General features: G+C 38.8%; 1 protein-coding gene across 3 annotated transcripts in view; it reads right to left on the reverse strand.

Moving 5' to 3' along the window:
• SETD7 (SET domain containing 7, histone lysine methyltransferase) overlaps positions 1–22859 on the reverse strand; it is a 151627-nt gene that overhangs the window by 52487 nt on the left and 76281 nt on the right. For 2 of the 3 annotated variants that reach the window (XR_007948359.1, XM_051966149.1), the window contains exons 1-2: positions 15345–16370; positions 30–159 (exon numbers count right to left, since the gene is read on the reverse strand). Coding sequence is in view for 2 of the 3 variants with exons in the window: in XM_051966149.1 (XP_051822109.1) it covers positions 30–159; positions 15345–15384 (170 nt within the window). In the remaining variant the exon portion in view is untranslated. Of the gene's footprint in view, positions 1–29; positions 160–15344; positions 16371–22859 lie in introns of those variants that run through there. The other variant, XM_051966150.1, reaches the window with a different exon arrangement.

Here is a 22859-nt window from a genome sequence, read left to right on the forward strand (position 1 = left end):
AAGCATGAACACAAATTGTCAGATGCTACCTTCCATCAAAGAAGAAAAACTTTCCCCGTCCATTCTTTTCTCCATGGACAAAGTGTCCCTCGAATCTGTCTGTGGAGGAGTAGGTGACGGTGCAGAGGCCATGTGGTAGCCCATCATCATCCAGATGCCCTTGGAAAAATTGAAAAGCAAAGGAATCCATAAAACCAGGGTTGCTCCAACCATTAACAAATGAGTGATGTGATTAAAACTTAAACCAAGGTACCCTGAGGTCAGACATGATTATCCCTCCCAAGAGGGATTTTTTAAAAAAAATTATATTTTTGCTTTTTTTTTAAACCTCATAATCATTATGGGACATAACCTCTCTCTATTCCTCCCTTCCGTCCTCCCCTCCATAAACCTTTTCTTGTTACAAAGAAAAACAGTATAAACTAGACAGACTTGTCAAATGGTGTCTGCAACTTTGTGTCCTACTGGAAGGAGGAGATATTTCACTCACCTGGGTCCCCTGAGCAACAATAAGGAGGCACACTTCTCCAAAAAACTTTTAAAAACTTACAAGTAGACTTATACACATTAGGCAAACAACTTATTTTAAAGGGGTACAAGCTTTTGTTATTTCTGTTATATGATCATAGACTAAAAAAGAAGTCATGTTACCTAATAAGTGCCCAACCTTTCATTTTTATTTTAAGGCCAATAAGCACAACAGATATTTAGCCTGTGGCCAGATACATTATCATTTAATTCTTTCAATTCATCCATTTATTACTATAATATTTATATAATTCTTTAAGGTTGATAAAACTCATTACATATGTTGCTGATTTTATAATTCCTCAAATTTATATTATAAGAATTAAATATTGAAATGGTTCTGATATCTCAGTAATGTGGATGTTTCTTTCCACTATACAGATTTTTAAAAAGTTTTATTAATGTACTTTGTTTTCATATTACATTTACATATTTATAAATTGGGTCAGCTAGGTGATGTGGTGGATAGAGTGCTGGACTGGAGTCAAAAAACTCATTTTCCTGAGTTTAAATCTGTCTTCAGACACTTACTATGTGGACCTGGCAAATCCCTTAACCCTGTTTGCCTCAATTTCCTCTTCTGTAAAATGAATTGGAGAAGGAAATGGCAAACCACTTCAGTATCTTTACCAAGAAAACCCCAAATAGGACCATGAAGAATTGGACACAACTGAAACATTCAACAATTTATAAATTGCTCCCACTTTGTGAGAAATCCCTTGAAATAAAATTTTAAAAAGTAAGCAAAACAAATAATACAGTTACCTACTATGGAAATTAAAGGGGATATTTCTCATATGTAGCACCCCCACCTCTCAATTGAAAAAAATAGGGATCTATTTTTGTCTCCTACCGTGTTCACCCATTTTTAAAAAAGAAAAGAAAAACAAAAAGTAATTTCTTATGACAAAAATGCATTGTCCCAAGCAAAGCAAATTCCTTCAATGGTTATGTTTAAAAAAAAAAAATCTCATGCTGCTCCTAAATGCATCATCACTCTGAAATGGGTAGTCTCTTTTATTGTTAACATTTTGGAAATGTGAATGTTCACTTTATGGATCAGAGTTGTCATAGCATTCAAAGTTGTTTCTTTTTACAAGATCGTTATTATTGCATAAATGGTTCTGCTCATTTCATTCTTCACCAGTTTATAAAAATCCTCAAAATCTTCATTTAATGATCTTCATGTTTCTGTATAAATTGTTCTGCGTCTGCCTATTCATTCTGAATCAGTTCATATAAATCCATGTCTTTTTGAAATCAGCTATTTTCTCATTTCATACAACATAACAGTACACCTGTCACATTCATATCCCACAGCAAATTTCTTAATTGACAGACTTGTCTATTAGGCTCCAGGGTTTTGTTTTTTGGGTACCACAAAAAAGCACTGCCCAATATCTTTAAGTATTTCTCTATGTAACCCATTCGTGGCTGACTCTCTTGTAGGACTCCTGCCAGTGCCCTCTCAACTTCAGCACAGGTGAACACTGTATACTCTTTCTCTTGACGTTACAAAGATTCCAGTGGAAGATTTCACATGAATAAACTGAAGGTAAGAGACCTTGAATTGTACCTGTTCTATTTAACTGAGCCTCTAGCTCTGGCTAATACTGCAATATAGGAGTCCCCTATGGTAGATATTCAGGATATGAACAAGAGTTGCACATGCCATTACCCAGTTTAATAAACTCTAATAGTTCCACATTACAGTTAGAATGTAAAACAAATAGCTCCCTGGCATATAAGGCCTGTCACAAACTGGCTCTATTCTGATTATATTACACTCTATACATTCATCAGTCCAGCCAAATGGGCTCCTATCTCCATCTCTGTTCAGTCTGTCCCCTAAGCTTAGAATGCAATCCCTTTTCAGATTCTGTCTCTTAGAATCCCTAGTTTCCTTCAAAGCTCAGCTGGAGGATCACCTGGCTATAAGAACTTTCCTTATTCCAGCAACTACCCTCTTCCCAAAGTCCTCCTGGCCTCCCAATTTACTTTGTATTTTTCTTTTTTGGCCTTGACTTGTGATTTCATTGTTATTCAGAATGCTTGGTAAAAAGTGCAGATCGGCATCTTTTCTGCAAATTACAATGTTACAGTTTCCTGAGATGTTTGCTCAGGATCACATTGCCTACATGCATCAAAGTCAAATTCAAACTCTGACGACTCCATAGTCCCATCCAGAATGCCATGAGGTCTCTTATATTTATCCATAAGATACTTATAATTGTCATGTGATTTTCTCTGAAAGAAAGTTCTTTGACAGCCAGGTTTGTTTTGTTTTTTACCATTTATTTTGTTGATAAAATGACAGAGTGGAAGACAGGGAGAGGTTGGTATCTTCATTTTTGGAAGTCATACACAACATTTCAGGGGTACAGTGGTTAGAATGCTGGGTCTGAAGTTGGGAACACGAATTCAAATTCAGTTTCAGACATTTATTAGATATGTGACTCTGGGCTAACTCATTTTATCTTTATTTGCCTTATCTGTAAAAACAAATATAATAATACCATCTACCTTGCAGGTTTTTTTTTTAAGGATTCAGTGAGACCATATTTGTAAAAAAGCATCAGTGCAGTGCTTGACACAGCAAACATCATATAAATGCTTATTCTCTCCTCCACCTTGGAGCCTACTGCAAAGGATCATTAATGCTACCAAGCTCCATATGCTTTTATTTTAAATAACTGAAGTGAAATAGCTACAATAATGATAATGTTCTGATCTGAAATACCACCAGCCATTGCCAGGGTAAGTAGACTATTGGAAATCTACAAGGATCTTATAATATTTCAGTCATGTCCAACTCTTCGTTGGAGAGGTTTGCCATTTCCAACTCCAACTCATTTTAGGAAACTGAGGCAAATGGCGTTAAGTGATTTGTCCAGAAAAAAGCTCAGATTCTTACCAGATGTGTAAGTGTGTGTAAGGCTAGATTTGAATTTAGGTTTTCCTGACCCCAGACTGCTCTCTATCCATTTGACCACTTAGCTGCCCTGTAGTATTAATTAGTAATTATTAATATCATATATTATTGTTTATGCTGACAATGTCTGTTACTCTTTTAAAAAAAACTGATTAAAAAAACAATCTAGTATTTCACTGGCATGACGGTCCCCAAGAAGGAATTTTCTCTAGCCCAACATAGATCAGATTCTTCTCTAAAACTTAGTCTCATAGAGTTTTCTGTGAGCCCTAAGCTAAGTAATGAAGTGGATGCATAGGAGTTGGAGTAAGGAAGACCTCCATTTGGCTGTTACCTCAGATGTCTATTAACTGTATAATCCTAGTTAAGACATTGAAATCTTTCTGTGATTCAGTTTCCCATTTGTAAAAATAGAGATAAAAATAGAAAAAAATACCTGAAAGTTGATGTGAATTTCAAATGACTGCATATGTAAAGTGCTTTGTAAACTTTAAAGCACTATATACATGATAGCTATTATTATTAATATTTTTATTATTCGATGGAATTATTTTCCAAGGGATACAAAGTCATTGTATTTCATAGGTGAAATACAAATCCGCATTTTCCTTCTCTCTAGAACATCACACTGGTTCCCTCAATTTTTTTTTTCTGATAATGAACCAAAATCTCTAGTGTATTCTCAATAATATTAATAGAAAGAATGGATTGGTTGTTTCTTTGATTTTTTTTTTTTTGGATGAAACAAGTAGAAATAGGTGAGATAAGTAGACCAGCTCATTTTTTGTCCTGCTGAAATCATTCTTGGACTGAAACATCTGGTCACTATTGAACATAATCTTTAACAGAAGAGCTTAAATGTTGCCCTCAGATATCACATACCATCCCAAAGAAGAAGTTGAACAGAGGATACTAATAAGAATGATGTTTTGATTTTCCATAATTTTTTTTAAAATACTATTTAAAAAAATGTATTTTTTTCTAAAGAAATAAAAACACTGTTCTTTAGGAGTCAAGAAATAGACATTTTATGATTATTTTTCAACAATGGTAACAAAAACAGTTACTTTTATTATTTAAATATATATTCAAATAGCAGACAAACTCCTATTGCTACATTTAAAAGTTGGATCATGCAGAAGAGATGTGGGGTGAATGTTGTTGCTTCAGTAGCTTATGAAAGACCTGGTTCTACTCTCCTTACATATGAGTCTTTCCTACTGGAGCCAAAGAAATACAGGGGCCAGGAGAGAATTGGACTGGTGTTGTTTTCCTGTTGCACAAACTACATTTGCCTACCCAGGAGAGCATGTTTTTAGTCATATGAAAAGTCTTCTGAATAAACGGCTTTCCCAGAGCAACAACACCAATTGCCTTCTTAGGGCTCAACCAGAACGAGCCTTCTCTTTCTTCCTGTAAACACACAAAAGTCACAAGTGCATGTAAACACCAACCTCTCTCCCTCCCATTTCCTGTAGTGCTGCTGTGACATGAGCACAGAAAAGCATCTGGGAGCTAACAACAGCCCTATGGAGTTAGTGCTTCCTACTTCTCATTTGAAGGATTAAAAATAGAAGTCTCAATTCTGATTGTTCCATTTCAACATCTAATTATTCAACTTGAAAATAAATCTCTTGTAGAAAACAGCACCCACTATTCAGGTAACCTGTTAAGATTTTGTTAAAAATAAACAGAAATGACAACTGTATGGGAAGGGGTGGGGTGTAGAAAAAAGGAAGTGATTAGGGGAATTCCATTGAAAAAATTTCCCCTTGGTCAAAGTACTCTCATCACATTTCTCAAAGAAAAAGAAAAAGCATCACCTAGTAATGAAATCTAGGCACTTGAATAAGGAAGATTGGAAGAGACATATGATGGACTCTTAAGGGACCAACTTAATGACTGAAGTTGAGATTAATGCAAAAGGCATGGCACTAGGTTACCAGCACCTGTCTGAGTTTCTTTGGTAAGACAATGAGGTGAAGTCTCTAATACAGCTCCTAGATTCTGATGCCAGTTTTGCTACTAACTAGTATGTAACCGTGTAACCCATGGGAAGTATCAACTCTCTGGATCTTAGTTTTCTCATCTGTAAAACCAGGGGATTGAATCAAACAATCTCTAGGCTATAGTCACAACCCACAAAGTCCTCCATCTTCTTGGGTTGTTCCCTGTTGAAATTTTTGAGAGGGGAAGCCAATCAAATTCACTGGCTACAGACCATACCCCACTTTATAAAATCTTCAGCCTGTGGCTAGAACATCACCCTGAAGTCAGGAGGACCTGAGTTCAAATTTGGCCTCAGACACTTTACGCTTTCTGGGTGTGTGACTCTGGGCAAGTCACTTGACCCCAATTGCCTCAGCAAAAAAAAAAAAAAAAAAAAAAAAAAAAAAAAAATCCTCCGCCTACTTCTAGATTTCTGGATTGACCCAAGCATGAAATAAGAACGGATCCAAGATTTTTAACCAAGAAAATGCCAACCTATCAAATCACAGGAAAAGAAGTTAGCACCAGAAGGAACTTTTTAGTCAAAACCTCAGAATGAGGCAACTGAGTTCAAAAAATCATGCTCACAAGGATCACAACAATAATAAAGGACACAGGTAGGTTTGAAGCCCAGGTGTTATGATTCCAAATGCTCTTTCCATTTCTCCAGAAGAACTATGGGAGTCCTCCCTCTTGTCATTGTCTAAAGATTTTACATCTTTGGCTGTATCCCTTCCCTGGCTGTATCCCTTCCCTGAAGGTCCTGTTTTGGAGGCATTGCCTTCTTACCATTGGGGATGAGGAGGTAGGGGTGGGGGAGAGGTGAATAATGGGTGCTGTTTTCACTTTCCTTGTTCTTTTTTTAACAGGCTTAATTGATTCCTTTTGTTTTTCCATCCCAGTCATTTTTGGAAGGAAGGAAAAAACCCCACCTTCCACTCCCCAAAATTGTACCCTCTCTTATAACAAAGAAAAATAATTAAGCAAAGTCACCCTTCATCTGACAATGTATAAAATATTCAGTCTTAGTACTTTCCGCCTCTCTGTCATGCAAATGGGAAGAATGCCTTAATTTTCTTTTCTTTGTTGTCCATCCCACTGTATGCTTCTATCCTTGGGTCCCAAGTTAAGACGGATTGGATACTGTTCCTTTTTTCGAGTTATAATGTGCTCACGGAAGAACTAGTGTTTAGCATTGATTTCTCTGGTTCTTCTCTGACAGCCCCTTTTAAATTTCAGAAACTTGTAATGTATTAGAATCATTTTAATCACCATTTTTTTTTCCAGTTCTAAGTCCTATGAAGCTACTTTGCCAATCCTCAGTAATTACAAAAACAGAGAAGAGATGAGGGTGAGAGACCTAAAAGAAGAATGGGAGACACTCATTTTATTCCACTGTTCTAAGGTTTTCTGGATTTTGTTTATTTCTGCACAGTATAACAACACCTAATAGGTGCTTTGCTTCTTGAATTAAAATATTAACAATATAAAATGAGTCCAAACTCTCAACCTCTTAAGTTTAGCAGAAGTAAGGATTAAGAATTCTCCTTCTAAGGATTCTATTCAGCCAATAAAGTACCCCAAGTTCCAACAAAAAGTTCTTTGCCAATAAGGAACAGATAATATAATATCTACCAGGCAGTCAATTACCATCCTAATTCTCCAGACTATTGAAGATACACAACTGGCCCAGTAGGAGCAAAGTTAAAATATAAAGTGAGCAAATTTGTCACTGTATTGCTTTTATAAGGCATTTCAACTAAACTGTCAGCAAACAAAACCCACTACACCGAGGTCAGAGTTATTTACAGACATCAGGGAAGGAAGAGATACGGCATTCATCAATCCCACCTCTGAACTATATCCTAGAGATGATGATTTGCCTTACAATTGAAGAATTAATTTCTATTAAGTTCCAGGTGAGTTGGTTCTGATCCAATAAGCAGCTTGGTTAGCTTCAACTCACCTGTACTTTCAAAATTTTTGTCCTCCTTCATGGTTCACCTTAGATGCTATATTTTCTATATAACCTTCCCTGGTTCATAGCATTTTCCACCTTCTTTGCTTCTTCTTAGCCTCCTCAATTTTCTTGGCACTCAACTGATTTGTAAATATGTTGCCATTGCCCAGTAGAATGCAATTTTGGGGATGGTCCTTTTGGGAAAAGGACCTTTGTTACAGGATTAACAATGGTAAAGAAAATGCCAGATTTAGGGTCACAAAAATCTGGTTCAGACCTCTCTCCTCCCCTTCCCCCTCTTGCTTCCCACAGTGCTGAGCAGAGGGCCTGGCACACAGTAGAATCATTTGTTGGACTGAATTAAACTTGGTATGAGAGCATGGCCAGAAGCCCATGTTCTTATGAGAGTGTCACTGAGAAGCAGAAATTCCCTTTGGATCCATGATCACAGCTGCCATTGTAACTGATCTACCCCACGCTCAGAGATAGGAGATTTGACATATAGAGCTGCATTTTCCTCTCTAGAGCTCAGGTCTTTACAACACAATTGGTTCTCTATCCCAGAAGACTCCTCATTTTGCTCTGTAACAAGTAAGAGGTTTATTGGTAATGGGAAAAGTAGTGAGAAGTGATCATGATTATCAATAATTATACTCCCAAAAGGATAAATCAAAGTTATTAATTGGGGGCAGAGGAAACACATCCTTCTCTTTTTAAACTCTTAACACAGCATAAATCCATGCTATTAAGTTTACTTTCTTAATAGGTAGCTTAGTTTGCAGATTTAATATTTCCTAATTTTCTGGGATTCGGAGCTGGGAAAGAGCTTAGAGATCACCAGTATCAAAGAATTCACTTTATAGATGTTTAGAAAGTGGAAATTATCTGCTCAAGTACTGGGATTTGAGAACAGGCAAATGGCAAAATGGCAAAAGCCAGATCTTTAAGATAGCTCAGATGATAAAGCCAAAACTTTAAGATAGCTCAGTTGCTGTTTCATTACACTCATTATTTTTATAGATAATGAAGCAGTGATGTGTAGTGGGTACAATAGTGTACTTGGAGCTGTGAAGATCTGAGTTTAAATCCCATGTCTGACACTCAGTTATTGAAGGATCACAAACATATTAAGTGACCTTTGTGAACGTTGGAGAATTCTCTAATTTTACATAAATTGTAGATGGGTCATGATCTATCTTGGTGGAAGGAATCCCCACATCTATGAAATCACAGATCCTTGGACATTTCAACCAAAATTTTGTCTTTCTCTCTGCCTACAATACACATATGTATATTTTCAGCAAATATTTATTAAATACCTACTTCATGCAAGAAAAAGTAGGTTTCTTATTTCAAAATTAAATATAAATCCTCCATAACCTGATAAAGGACATAAAACAAGTATTCAGTTAATAATATATACTTAGTAACTAACATCCATTCTCTTTCTAAGTTTTTGATAGTTTTTAAAAAAAATCTATGCTAATTTTTGTCTATTATTTCACAAGCCTCATTAAGTTTATTATTTTTTCTGAAATTAAAAAATAAAACAAGCATTTCCATAACATAGTAAAATAGGGGGAAAAGAAGATGATTGTATATGACACTGCAAATCTATTATCGATAACAACAATACTGTTTTAAAAACAACTTTAAGTGAATAGATCTTTTTGACAATTATAAATTCTCAAATTAACTACAAAGGACATTAACTTTATTCTTGACTTTAATCTTCCAAATATTATTTGAGGGTCACAGAACTAGAAAGGATATTTATTGTTTTCCAGTTCAATCCTTCATTTTATTTTACTTTAAAAGACATTTTACTGATGTTCTTTGTCTTTGTCTCTCTCTGTCTCTGTTTTTGTCTCTCTGTCAAATCCTCACTGTCACCTCCCATTGACTCACTGCCTTCCACCCCTGGTTTCCTCCCTTGTAAACAAGTAAGTCTAGGCAGCCAAAACAAATGAAAACCTAGGCCAAGTTTGAAAGTATATGCTTCATTCTGTATTGATAGTTAACCACCATTATAACAAAAAGCAAGTTGACTGTCAGTTTTAGAAAGTCATAATTGATTCTTAAGTCTGTTCATCATTTTTCCTTTAAATTATTATAGACATTGTGTAAATGTTTCTCTTGTCTCTGCTCATTGCTCATTATGAACATTAGTTCATAAAAGTATTCCCAAGTTTTTTTCTGAGGGAGGAAAGGAATAAGCATTTATATGGTGCTTACTATATGCTGGGCACTGTGCTAAGTGCTTTTTACAAATATTACATCATTCGACTACTGTAATAACCCTTTAATTGTTTTCTCTGTCTCACTGCCTTAGAATTCTAATTTATTCTCTACTCTGCTGCCACATTAATTTTTCTCAAGCTCTGATCACACAACTCTCTCTCTTGCACAAAAGCTTTCCCCCATGGGCTGCAGAATAAACTAAGCCTGGAATTATACCAGCACAATTTTATCCCACACTACCTATCCAGTGTTATCTCATACTACTCACTTTTCCCTGCCCCAAGATCCAAGCAAACTGGGTGACTTGTCATTAACACTCCTTTCACTTTTCTTCAAGTACTTAATTACACCTTTATCTCTTGCTTGAATGCCTTCTCCCACCCATCCAATTCCCACTCATACCTCGAGTCAGACCAAATACCGTTCTCTCCATGAAGGCTTCCTGATTTATTTTCCTGGTTAGCTGTGAACTTTTCAACCTCTCAACTTTTTTTTTTTTTTTGTACTTTTTGTGCTTAGCGTATTTAAAAGTTTTTTTGAAGTTTAAATTTTTAAAAAAATTATTCATCTAAAATTTTTTTTTTAGTTTCAAATTGTCTTCCTGCTTCTCCCCCACCCATTGAGAAGGTAAGAAATGTACTTTTAATTATATATGTGAAGTCATGCAAAACATTTCCATATTAGCCATATTGCCAAGAAAAATCAAGAAAAGAAAGTAAAAAAAAATTATGTTTCACTCTGCACTTAGACTCAGTTCTCTCTCTGAAGGCAAGTAGTATTTTCATCAAAACTACTTAACAAATTTTTAACTTAGGGCTACTTTAGGTAAAGAGCACTGGATTTGGGGATCAAAGGATGAATTCAAATTTTGTCCTTCAATTAATGTTTGGTCTTGAGCAAATTATGTATCCTTAGTTTCCTAACATGAAAAATGAAGAGGGAGGACGGAGAAATCAATGAGAAGACCTTTAAGGAAGCAGATGATGTCTATGGTCCCTTTCTCTTTGAATCCCAGGATCCCATGAACTTCTCTACCACCTCAAATGTCTTGAGAATAGTTTCTTGTTTCTATTTGTGTCCTCCACAGATCTCTATATAATGTCAACATGAAATAACTTAATTATTGCATAAATGAACTTTGCATTCCCATGGATCCTGAATAATCAACAGGTTTACCTTCATTACAGAAAAGTGAATCTGCATGTGAGATACAATGGGAAGAAAATGCTAAAATGGGAAGCAGAAGATTGGATTTAAATCCTGACTTTGACACTGTGTGACCTCAAATAAGGGATAACCTCTGAAAAAAAATTAAGCAATTAAAAAAAAAGTTTTGCACGGCTGTACATGTATAACCTAAATCAAATTATTTGCCTTCTCAAGGGAAAGGAGGAACAGAGAGAAGGAAAGAATTTGAAATTAAAAATTTAAAAACCAATTGTTAAAAGTTGATTTTTTTTATATGTAATTGAAGAAAATATGAATTATTAGACAAACAAGAGGTGACTTTTGTTTCTCATCTATAAGATGAGAGGAGAGTGGGAGGAATTAAACGTCTTCCAAGTTCTATTCCAGATCTCACTGAATGAAACACTGACCCTTCCTGGATCCTATCTTATAGAGGTGTTATAAAAGCTAGAATTTATATTAACCTTTGTAAAGTGTTTTACATACATTCTTTTATTTAAGGATCTCAACTGGCCTATGAGTTAAGTAGTATAGCTATTATTATATTCATTTTAAAGATTAGGAAACTGGAAATCACAAAGCTGACATGTATCAGAGGCAGAAGTGTAATTGAACCCATTTGTCTTTAGTATTAAGTGTGCTGTCTGCTTAGGTCCCCAAAGATCCATGAACATAACAAGTGTTGTCATAATTTCACCCTCTACTGCCTACCCATGGGAAATAGCTGTGCTGCAACAGTTGGAGTACTGGATTTGAGATGGAGTGCCTGGTTTACTGTTTATGACCGTAAACAAATCACTTCTCTGAGTTCTTCCTGTTCAAAATCAGGGGATTGAACCAGGTGATCTATAAGGCTTCATGTAACTAACTGTATCTACCATCCAGTGATCCTTCTTCAAATTAGAAACTAAGATACTGCCTTGTGATGGAGGGAAAATAAACAAAAGGGTATTTTATTTCAAGTTGAGAAAAGATTTTAAAAAAATCAATGTGAAGCAAATTCCTATTTTTTAAAAAGTACATTAATTAGTTATTCTAAGTCTTAACCATCTCTCTCTTGCCATAAGAAATGATCCAATTTACCCTTTTAAAAAATGCTGACAGTTGAAAAAATTGTATATTAATAGAGAAATGTCAGGCCATTCTAAACACAGAACTATCTGACACACCAATAAGAAAGACTCTCAAGCAAGCATCTATACAGGAATGGAGGATGGTGGTTGTGGTGCTATTGAATTAGCGGCTCTGTTACATATATTTATCAGTCTAAGAAGTGGCCCCTCTAAGACATGGACAAGAACCACAGCTAAGGTCATAGAAAGAGATCCCAGATGCAGACAAATAAGGAAATAGGCTAGAGAGGGTAACTGACTTTTCCAAGTTCACAGAAGTAGTCAGCAATAAAATAGAAATTTGAACCCAGGTCTTTTTTTATTCCAAATCCAATCTTGAGCCACACAAACATTAAAAAGAACAAAGTTGTAAACATTTGATTTCAACTACCCAGTACCTTCAAATATATAGTTGACCTCATAAAACTGAAGGAGAAGGGAAGTTGTAGCAATGAGTCTTTGGAGAATGGAAGGTCTCATTTTAGGGGATAGGCTGGTATATAATTATATAGTTACTTAAAATTGTTCTATAGGAAGAGAATATTAGTCACTGTCATTTCCCCATACAGGTTTTTAATGTACAAAAGTAAAGCATACAAAACAAAAAGGCCATTTAATATCACCATAATAAAAGTATAGAATATTTAAGGTTGTCAAAGCACTTTGAAGAATTATGTTGCTTGATATATTGTATACATTACTAGACTTGTACATGTATTGCTTGGGCAATAGACCATCTCTGGGCAGTTTAAAACCTAGAAGGTTCCGGTTGCCCTACATGCTAGTACAGACTTTCCTAAGACCCATGCAGCTCCTGTGATTAAGTTATTCTAGTATGCAATCCTAACACAACACTATCTCCACCTTTAAGCTGATTTTTAGACTATTAGGAAGACAGCCAAGGTCAGAATCTTGGTGAGGATAGGGAGGGGGAAGAGAAGCAGGGTTATCTACAATATAGTCTACATTTTTCAAGTTTCTAAGGTGAAGATATCCTAATATGGATTGCAATCTTCAGAATTAAAGTCATATTAGTCTTTGAAATGTAAAATTTTATTTTTTTTAATATTGAAAGACTAGGCCTCTTAAAGTGATATTTTGCTGTTAAAAAATAAGATAATTCTCATTCATTTTCATTTCAGCAGTACAAGAACTATTTCATCACTATAGCTGCTATAGATAAAAGTGTACATTGTACATGAGTGCTATACACATATGTCTAAAATTTCAGTGGCATAGGGCCTTCAAATCCTAGAATTGGCTTTGAGTAATGAATACTGAAAAGTGACCCAAGTTTTACATGGGTTTTGTTGCTTATTTATCAGTGTGACCTTCAGCAAAACACAATTTTTCTGGACAGTTTCCTCACGTGTATAATATATTACACTGATAAGAAGTGTTCACAGGAAACCTGAATGGTGAAGACTTTAGATCTGTTGTGTTTTGGGGAAAGTTCTGATATTTGCAAAACCACATATTTTTTAAGGGGTCTGCAAAAGTTACAAGACAAGTCAGATATACAAAGTATTTTTATGTTTAGGTTGGGCTAAGTTTTAAAAACTTAGAATATTCTTCTATCTAATCTTTCCCCAAAAGTCTCTAGTAAACTATAAGAAAGAAAGGAAAGCAGGATGAAAGAGAAAGACAGACAGACAGACAGACTGAGAGAGAGAGAGAGGAGGGAAGGTGGGAAGAAAGTAAGAAAGAAAAAGAAAGAAAGGAAGGAAAAAGAAAGAAAGAAAAAGGAGAAGAGGGAGGAAAGGAAGGAAGGAAAAAAACAGAAAGGAAGGAAGGGAGAGAGGAAAAAAGAAAGAATGGAAGGAAGGAGGAAGGGAGGAAAAGAGAAAGAGGAAAGGCGGGCAGGAGGCAGGGAAGCGGGGAGGGAGTGAGGAATGGAGAGAGAGAGAGAGAGAGAGAGAGAGAGAGAGAGAGAGAGAGAGAGAGAGAGAAGAGAGAGGAGAGAGAGGAGGGAAGGAAGAAAGAAAGGATGGAAGGAAAAAAGGAGGAAAAAAAGGAAGGAAGGAAGAAAAGGAAGGAAGGAAAAAAGAAGAAAAGAAAAATTTAAGAATTATCTAGTCTTAAACACTGACCCTCTTTTGACTGACTTGTTCTTGAGATTATTTATATTGATACCAAAGACATCGCTAGCCTACAGAAATTAGTTTCCCTTAGCGCATACTTTAAAAATATCGTCAAACAATTTTCCCCAAGTATCTGCGGGTTATACGAAGGGAGCTGGTAAAACCATGATATTTAAAGATTATTTGCTAATTCTCAATGTTGTAAAAGTTCTCAAAGCTTCCGTCAGAAAGTGAACGATTTTTTTTAATGGCAAAGGGAGCGGGGAGGAGCCACCGAATGGAAGGAATTGAATGACCAGCAGGCAGGGGAGAGAGCGCTCTGGAGCTTGGCAGGAGGAGCTGCCAGTGCGATCAGCTGGGGGAGATCCGGAACATTCAAAGGCATGCGATTCAGAAAGTTGTCACCCAGCAGCTGCTGCAGTAGCGGCCCAAGCGGTCGGGCCGCGCACGTGTCCGCGGGGGGCAATGACTCAGTGCCGGGAGGGGAGGCCGACAGGTTGAGCTGAGTTTCCGCTGCCGTTCTGGGGTAAGCGGAGGTAAGGCGGAGGAACGAAGGAGGTCCCGGGCCCGGCTGGCCGGCGGGCAGCGATGACCTGCTCTGCGCTTCCCAGCGCGCCTCCGAGCCCCAGCTGCCCTCCTCCTACCGCTCCTTCAGCAGCTGCTGCTTCTTCCCCCGCAGTGCTTCCGAGTCTCTCCTGGGGGAGCGGTGGCGGCGGCGGACACGTGCCGGCTCCTACATCTTGCATCATAGCGGAGCCCAAGAGCTTCTGGGTGCCCAGCGGGAGCGAGAGCCGGACGGGGCAGGCTCGGGCACCGGCGAGATGCGGGGCAAAACAGCATCCCAGATGGGACTGAGGAGAGGCGCTCGCTAGGGCTGCTCACTCCAGCCTCCCTTCCCCCTCCCAAAAATCGCAGGGAGGAAGGGGGGGGGGGGGGGGAGAAGAGAAAGGTGGCAGCCAGTCGCAGGTTTCGCAACTCTGAAAGCATGAGAAGGCGGCGGACCAGCTAGGCTAGAGGGTAGAGGAGGGTGCCTCTTGGCGGCTCTCCCCTCGGTCACCCCGTGAGCCGTCTGGGGTCCCCCGCGTCCCCGGACAGGGCAGTGCCCAGTGCCGGCTCCCGAATGCCAGGCGGCCGCAGTTCGCTCTTTCTACCTGCTCTGGTTGGAAGTGGCCAGTTCGGCCCCGGGCTGGTGGCAGGGAGGTGGAGATGGGGGAAAACTCTTGGATGCCCTGGGGGCTCCGGTCTCCCCACTTAGCCCCTCCCACCCCGTGCCCGAGCCCCCACCCCCACCAGCCCCGGAAAAACACTGGTACCTTCCACCGCCTCCTCCACCATCTCGTCGTCGCTATCCATGGCGGCGGAGAGCGCAGCCCAGCCCAGCGCAGGCTCTCCTCCGGGCCGGGGGTCGGGGACCGGGGACTGAGAGTGGCCGCGCAGCTGCTGCTGCTTCCCTTCTTCCCTTCTCCCCCTTTTCCTACTGCTCCTCCGGGAGCTCGGGGCCGCCGCGGTTGCTCAGCGAGAGCTTGGGTTCAACCCAGCGAGTTTGGAGGAGGAGGAGGAGGAAGAGGAGGAGCAGTTGGCCGGCCGTCCCCTTCCAGCCTTTTTCCCAATGTCTTTTCCTTCTTCTGCAGTTCTGGGCTCTCCCAAGGCCAGCTCAGCCCTCCGTATCCACTTTCCCCTGACCTCTGCCGAGCTCGGGGAGTCTCGCAGTAGCCACCCTCGCCGCTGCTGCAACTTTGTCCTGTAAATATCCCCTTCTTTGTTAACGAGCAGCTGATCCGCTGACATCACCCGGTGCTGGTGCGCTCGCTCCCTCGCTGATTGACAGCTCCCTGTCCCTTCCCAGAAGTCTGGTCCCTCTCGCAGCGAGAGGCAGCCCCACTGTCGGCTTACTTACTCCTGAGCTCCCAGTCACCTCCTGGCCCCCCGCCATCAGCCTCGCTCTTGTGCTGAGCACGAGTTCTCGAGGCAATAGGTCAGAAGTAATTCCTGCCCTCAAGGAGCTTATAGTCCCAGGGAGAAGAGTCCTGGACTCCACACTACGCAGCGAGTGCTGGACGGGGTGTGTGTGTGTGTATAGGACAGGGTGGAGAGTTTCTGTATGAACCCAGATAGAAAGGAAGCATTACTCAGGAGCTTCATTTCCTCCTTCCCTCAGTGCCCACCTCCTCTACTTCCAAAGCGCTTGTCCCTCGGAGTCTACACCAGAGTTCAGATGTTCACTCTGTGAGACAGCATCGGGACTGGCCTTTTAGGGACCTGGCACGAGAGGACTGTAATTCAGAGCCAATTCAAGGGATCAACGATAGCCCCGCCCTTCCCCTCTTTCGATACCCCCCTCCCCTCTTCACTCCCCCCTTTCCTACTCCCCTCCCCCCATAGCAACGTAGGCCTTCATCAAATCCTAAAGGCATTTCTGCACCCTTGTGAAGCTATGAAAACAAACAGCGTTTCCTAGTGAGGTTTCTCCTCGTGGCCACTGAGAGTGAAAAAGGCACAGGGGAGCAAAGCTAATGAGGAGCCCTCTCATTATCCTCTTTCTCCCTCTCTCATCCTAATAGTGTTTCCTATTTACTCATACTGGAAGTCACTGAATTCAGAACCTTCCTAAAGAAGAGAAAGAACTACCTGCTTCCCCTTTCCTAGCCAACCGCTCCCGAGCCATTATTAGGGCACTTCCTATTGCAGGTGGCAGTAAAGAGGGCTGTAAATAGCTGGCTAAATAGATGCAAATTTATACGCTGCCTGGTGCTGTCTCTTGGAATTACAGGGTGCTACTTACTTAGCCCGAGGGTCCTTCAGGCAGAAGTACTAGGGGACGGAAGAGGCGTCTCTGTTTCGTTCTCTGAAAAGCGAATGACTCTCGCACAAACTTGAACGTACAGCTAGAATCCCAGAAGGGAAGGCCTTTGCTTTACGTTCGTGTGTCGTTATTGGCCCCATTGTGTGTTTCATAAACTCTTTTTCTTCTTATAGATGAACAGAAGCACAGAGACTAGGACTGTCAGGTAAGGGGTCGTACTCTCAAGCTAAAACTTCCAAATTTCTTTAGCCTCTGTAAAAAGGGAGCTTATGGGAATCGAAAAAGTATCAGGGAGTGTGTGTTTCTTAAGGAAATATCGATTCAAAAAATGAACTTTGAGGAATTATCTCATTTTTAAAAATGCAATCAGCATGGCTTAAGTCAGTGAAGTTTTACACTTAAGTGGCTCAATGAAGATAATAATACACCTCCCTCCTCCCAGGATTATTGCCAGGATCAAATTGTAAAGTGTCTGACACATAGTAGGTGCTTACTAAGTTTTTCCTAAGCCTTAGTGGCTTAAAACCACTCTAAGACTTTTGGAAACTTGCTACATTTAGAAGGAAACAATTTTGTCTAACAACACCCTCCAGTTGCATAGAACTCTCTTCTTGGAAGCTCCATATGATTCCTCTTCCTAAGTGCTTCATTCTATTTAAACTGTCTTGTAGACAACATTTCATCTTCTGACTTCCATTTGTGCATAAGTAAGTTGCCCCTATATTTGTGATGCATTCTGTCCTCACCCAGTTCTCTCATAGAATCTCTAGCTTTTCCCCCAAAATACTTTGCAGTTCTGGGCTCTTCTCTTCTGAAATATTTTTCCTGGTCATCCTAATTATTTGTCCACTTCCCCTAATATTGCTGTACATAGCTATTAGAATGAAAGAGGGATCCTTATTAGCTTTGCTCCACTGTGTTTTTTTTCACATTCAGTAACCACTTTCTACCCACTTTTTTGGTGTACATATTATATATTCTCCTCCTCCTCTTCTTCCTCCCCCCCCCCCCCATTAGAAGAATGTAGACTTCTAAAAGATGAGAACTACTTTTTGTCTTTGCTTTCCAGTATAGGAGAATGCCTTGGATTAGCAGGTGTTGAATAAATACTTGTTTTATTCAACTAGAAATACAAATAGAAAAGGGATAGTAAAGTTTTATAGCTGCTCCTGCTAGTAGTTTTACCTAGATCACTACTGAAACTCCTTAGTGAGTGAGGTCTATAGCTGCTCAAAAGAGATTAGTTTAGCAATCCACAGAGTTGGAAAACAAGGTAAGTGTACATTGATCAGATTATGACAATGCATCAAGTCTACTTATCAGTAGATTCTTTCAAAAAGGGATTGCAATCCAGAAAGAGGACTGTGGGAACTGAAGGTGGATCACAACATAGTATTTTCACTCTTTTTGTTGTTGTTTGCTTGCATTTTATTTTCTTTCTCTTTTTTGATCTGATTTTTCTTGTATAGCATGATTTTTGTGGAAATATGTATAGAAGAATTGAACATATTTAACATATATTGGATTACTTTCTATCTGGGGGAAAGTGTGGGGGAGAAGAGGGAAAAATTTGAAACACAAGATTTTGCAAGGGTGAACATTGAAAATTATGCATGCATATATTTTGAAAATAAAAAGCTTTAATTTTTTAAAAGGGAGGGAAGATTGCAATTGGATGATTAGGAAAAAGGAAGAGAGTTCAAATCACATTTTGGAAATTGCTTGTTTTCAAGGATTGAAGTTGTTACCTACAATAAAAATTCAAGGTTTTGTTTTGTTTTGTTTTGCTTGTTTTTGGTTTTTACACCAACATTCTTATGGTTATATTACATAGTTGCAAATAATAGTCTCAGAATAACCTTGGTTGCAGATGAACTAAAGGGAAACAGAAAGATTGTAGGTAGGGCATACTATACCACTAATGATCAATATGATATAAGAAGTGGTACGTTGTAGCCAAGGATAAGTCTGTGGTAGGTGCTCAATTAGAAAGGAAGAAACATTTATTAAGCACCTACAATGTGTCAGATGTTTTACAAATATAATTTCATTTGATCTTTACAATATCCCTGAGAGGAAGACACGTTATTATCCTCATTTTAGTGTTAAGGAAATTGAGGCAGGTAATTATAAACTGACTTGTCCAGGGTCACAGAGCTAGTGTCTGAAGATGTATTTGAACTCAGATCATCTTAACTTCAGGACAAGCACTCGGTCCATTGTGCCACCTGGATGCTTGTTAATTGATTGGAGAAATATTGCATATAGATCCAAAAAAGGAGGTAAGCCAATTATTAGCATAAGTCAAGGATGATAGATGAACACCTCAAATGCTGCACTGATTTCTGCAGAATATTAAAAGAACCAAAGGCTTCTTTCCAGTGCATTGGTTAGATTCTCTGTAGAGCATTTGTTGGGAGGCAGCTAGATGGTGCAATGGATAGAGCTTGAATCAGGAGTATCTGAGTTCAAATCCAGCTTCAGACATTTAACACTTCCTAGCTGTGTGATCCTGAGCAAGTAACTTAACTTCACTTGCTTCAGGGGAAGAAAAGAAAAGGAAGAGAAGATTTGTGCAAAGACATGGACAAGAATGGGCACTAGGTGGTACGTGAATAGAGCACCAACCCTGAAGTCAGGAGGGAATGAGTTCAAATCTGGTTTCAGACAGTTACTAGCTATGGGACTCTGAGCAAGTCACTTAACCCCCAGTAGTCTCATCAAAAAAAAAAAAAAAAAAAAAAAAGACATGGACAAGAAAGCTTTGTTTTTTGTGGGATAAATACCTCAGGGATTCACCTAAAGATAGAAGAAAAAAGATTCATATATGAGATTATACTAAGAAGTGCATGATCAGATTTGCCTCATTATAATGGACTTTTCAGCAACAGCAACTCACAAAGTCTCTACCAAGAAGTAATTGGCTTACAAGCCTTCACTGGGGATAAAATCATATATCTTTGTAATATTGAAATATAATGTTCCCCTGAGATTTGACTCTTGGAACTCTGTGAAGCAATTTTTATATGTCAACGATTCCCTTGCAGAGGCAGACAGAAATCGGCCCCCTTGCCCATTTGCCTGTTCATTTTCATAGGCAGAGCAAATTCAGGAAGATCAGATTCGACAGCCAGGAATAATTTCTCCCCCTCCTCAACCCACTGGCATTAAAAACGAAAAACAGAGACGAGGTGGGAAAGACAAAAAGATCATCTCTTCCACCACATACATCTCAGATAACATTAGCTTTAATTTAATAGGTTTGAAGATTTAGTTCTGTATTTTTTCTATTTTTCAAATCCTCTAATGCAAAGGTCACAAGATTGTAGATTTGCAAGTGGAAGAACCCTTAGAGATCATCTGGTCCAACCTTGTACTTTTACAAATGAGAGTTTAAGGAATTGTGTAAGGTCATAAAAGCTTTAGAGAGTATTAGAAGTGGTATTCAAATCCACTCTGCCTGACTCCAAAAGGCTGAGGGATTCAGACTAAGATCTTTCAAGCAGGGCCCCTAGTATATAACATATATAGAGAAAGATTAGTGATGAATTAATATATTTTGAATATATGTCCTTTGACTATATAATATAGGCATTATATATAACATAACATGTAATGTATATTTGTGCATTTTATATGACTATCTGTATATTATTCCATGTGCAGAATTTCTTCTAGTTGAGTTTTAGTCCATTCAAACTGCAATGAATTTGTAGGCCTGATATTAGTTTAGTGAAGCCAGATTTTTCCTCCCTCTTGGGAACTCTGATCCTATTTCCCTCTACTTTCCTTTTCCTTTGTCCTCATAACTTTCAAACTCTATCTCCATGCTGTTCTGTCAATCATTCCTTCCCTGATCTCTCTTTTCCTTCCTCAGTTTTGACCACAGAAGTAACTAATTCACCTTTACATCATCCTCCCTACTTGACACTTTTGTTCACTTGTTCTTTTTCTATTCATGTCCTGGTATGCTCTCAAGATTCACCTTCTCTGCGTTTATTTCTGCATGATTGAACAACATTGGAGGCAATCCCACTATTATGCTGACCAGATCCATTGTAAATTCATGATGCAACTGAGCCCTCTCTGCTATATCATTCTTTTATTATTAAGCAACTCTTAAGGTAGGGTCTGATTCCTTACCTGACTCTTGGTAATTTTGTTTGGGTAATAGATTAAACTTTGGATAATTGGGATTTTAAAACCCTTTTTCTTTTTTGCTTTAAGATGTGGCCCTTCGTGGGCAACTAGGTGGGACAATGGATAGAGTGCTGGGCTTGGGGTTAGGAAGACTCATCCTTTGGGTTCAAATCTGGCCTTAAACATTTCTTAGCTGTATAACCTTGACCAAGTCAGTGTTTGTCTCAGTTTCTCATTTGTAAAAAGAGCTGAAGAAGGAAATGGCAAACCCCTCCACCACCACGTTGCCAAGAAAACCCCAAATGGTGTCATGAAGTCTCAGATTCAATTGAAATGAACAACAGCAAAAGTAGACCTCCATGAATCTTGGCTATCTGTTCCAGTACTATTCAGTGTAGATTTTTACAAACACCAAAGCAGATATAGACTTCAAGATATACTAAAAGAGTCATGTGCTAAGTATGTTTTAGTACCAAATCAAGAATAAACTGCATTGGAGTATATATGGAGGGAGTGCATTGTCCTTTACTTTAAGGAGGTTGAGTAGCCACAGTGGCTGCCAAGTCATTGGAAATCTTCTGTACAGTGATGGCTATAGTCCTTCACCAAGGACTATTGATTTGGGCATGCTTATAGGCTGTGATGACAGCACCACTGAGGTAGTTGACAGTTGTTTGCTGACTCAGAACAGCATGCTGCATTTGGGGCACGATGGCACATAAATAAGAAAATACTGCTCCAGCTTGCCATGGATGTCATGGGGACGTGCTCCAAAGCTCAGCTTTGGAACCCTTGTCTTTTCTCTCTGTTAATGATATGATCAACTCTCATGTTTAGAATACATTCCTTTCTCACTTCTATCTGATGGAATTCCTATATTCCTTCAAAGAAGTCTCCTAAACAAGACCTTTCCTGATATCTCCTATTATTAATACGGTCTTCCTTTTGAAATATATTGTATATTCTTTAATCTCTTACTTTTGTAGATGAGTCTCCAGTAGAAGGTAGGTCCTTGAACTTCAATGACCATTTCATTTTTAATGTGTCCATTTTAATATGTGGTGCCTCTAACACTGACTATAAGTACCTTAAATTTGGTGGGCAATTCATGAGTATGTTGAATTGAACATAAATCTTCTAGATGATCCAGAAATGTTATAGAATATTGTGTGACTACATGTGACCTTTTTACATATTGCATATATCTATTACGTATGACCTATGGATCATTTAAAATATGAAGGCTATCCCTAAAAGTGTTCAGTGTATAGTGCTAGAATTTGCTGGGACTTCAAATTTTTTTATTTGGGTAGTATATAACAAGACTTCAAGCCTTTGTTCCTGTAGTAGTTCTCAGCAATGACAGCCAGTTTTGATTCCCTTCCCTACTCCCTTTCTAGTGCTATGTTGAAACATTCTGAGCATTCTGAGCCTCAGAGTAATTTTGCTAGTCACAGAAGGGATAATGGAAAATAGAAAGATCTTTCCCCTCTACCTTCTCAGTATGAAATGTTGAATTTGTGGGGAGAATTGGGGAAATAAATGCACACTCTTGAAAAAGAAAACTTCCCTAGTTACGGAAGAAGAGATTATAATCCAGAATCCTTAGTTTGCATAGGAGGTGGGGATTAGAGACCATTATTTGAATTGAGGAAAAAATCTGCAGGCTTTCAGAGAGGTCTGTAACATTGCCTGAAGGTGTTTTAGTAAAGACTTGTGGGCATAACAAAAATACCTAGTTGTATGTTGCCTAATCCCAAAGCAAACTGGTCCCAGTTGGTCCATCATTTGACAAGGTGGCAGCTCCCTCAGTAGCAACAACAATAACAACTATCATTTACATTGCATTTTAAGATTTGCAAAATGGTTTTACATATCTCATCTC

This window comes from Antechinus flavipes, chromosome 6, assembly GCF_016432865.1.
Source record: "Antechinus flavipes isolate AdamAnt ecotype Samford, QLD, Australia chromosome 6, AdamAnt_v2, whole genome shotgun sequence".
NCBI classification, from domain to species: Eukaryota; Metazoa; Chordata; class Mammalia; order Dasyuromorphia; family Dasyuridae; genus Antechinus; species Antechinus flavipes.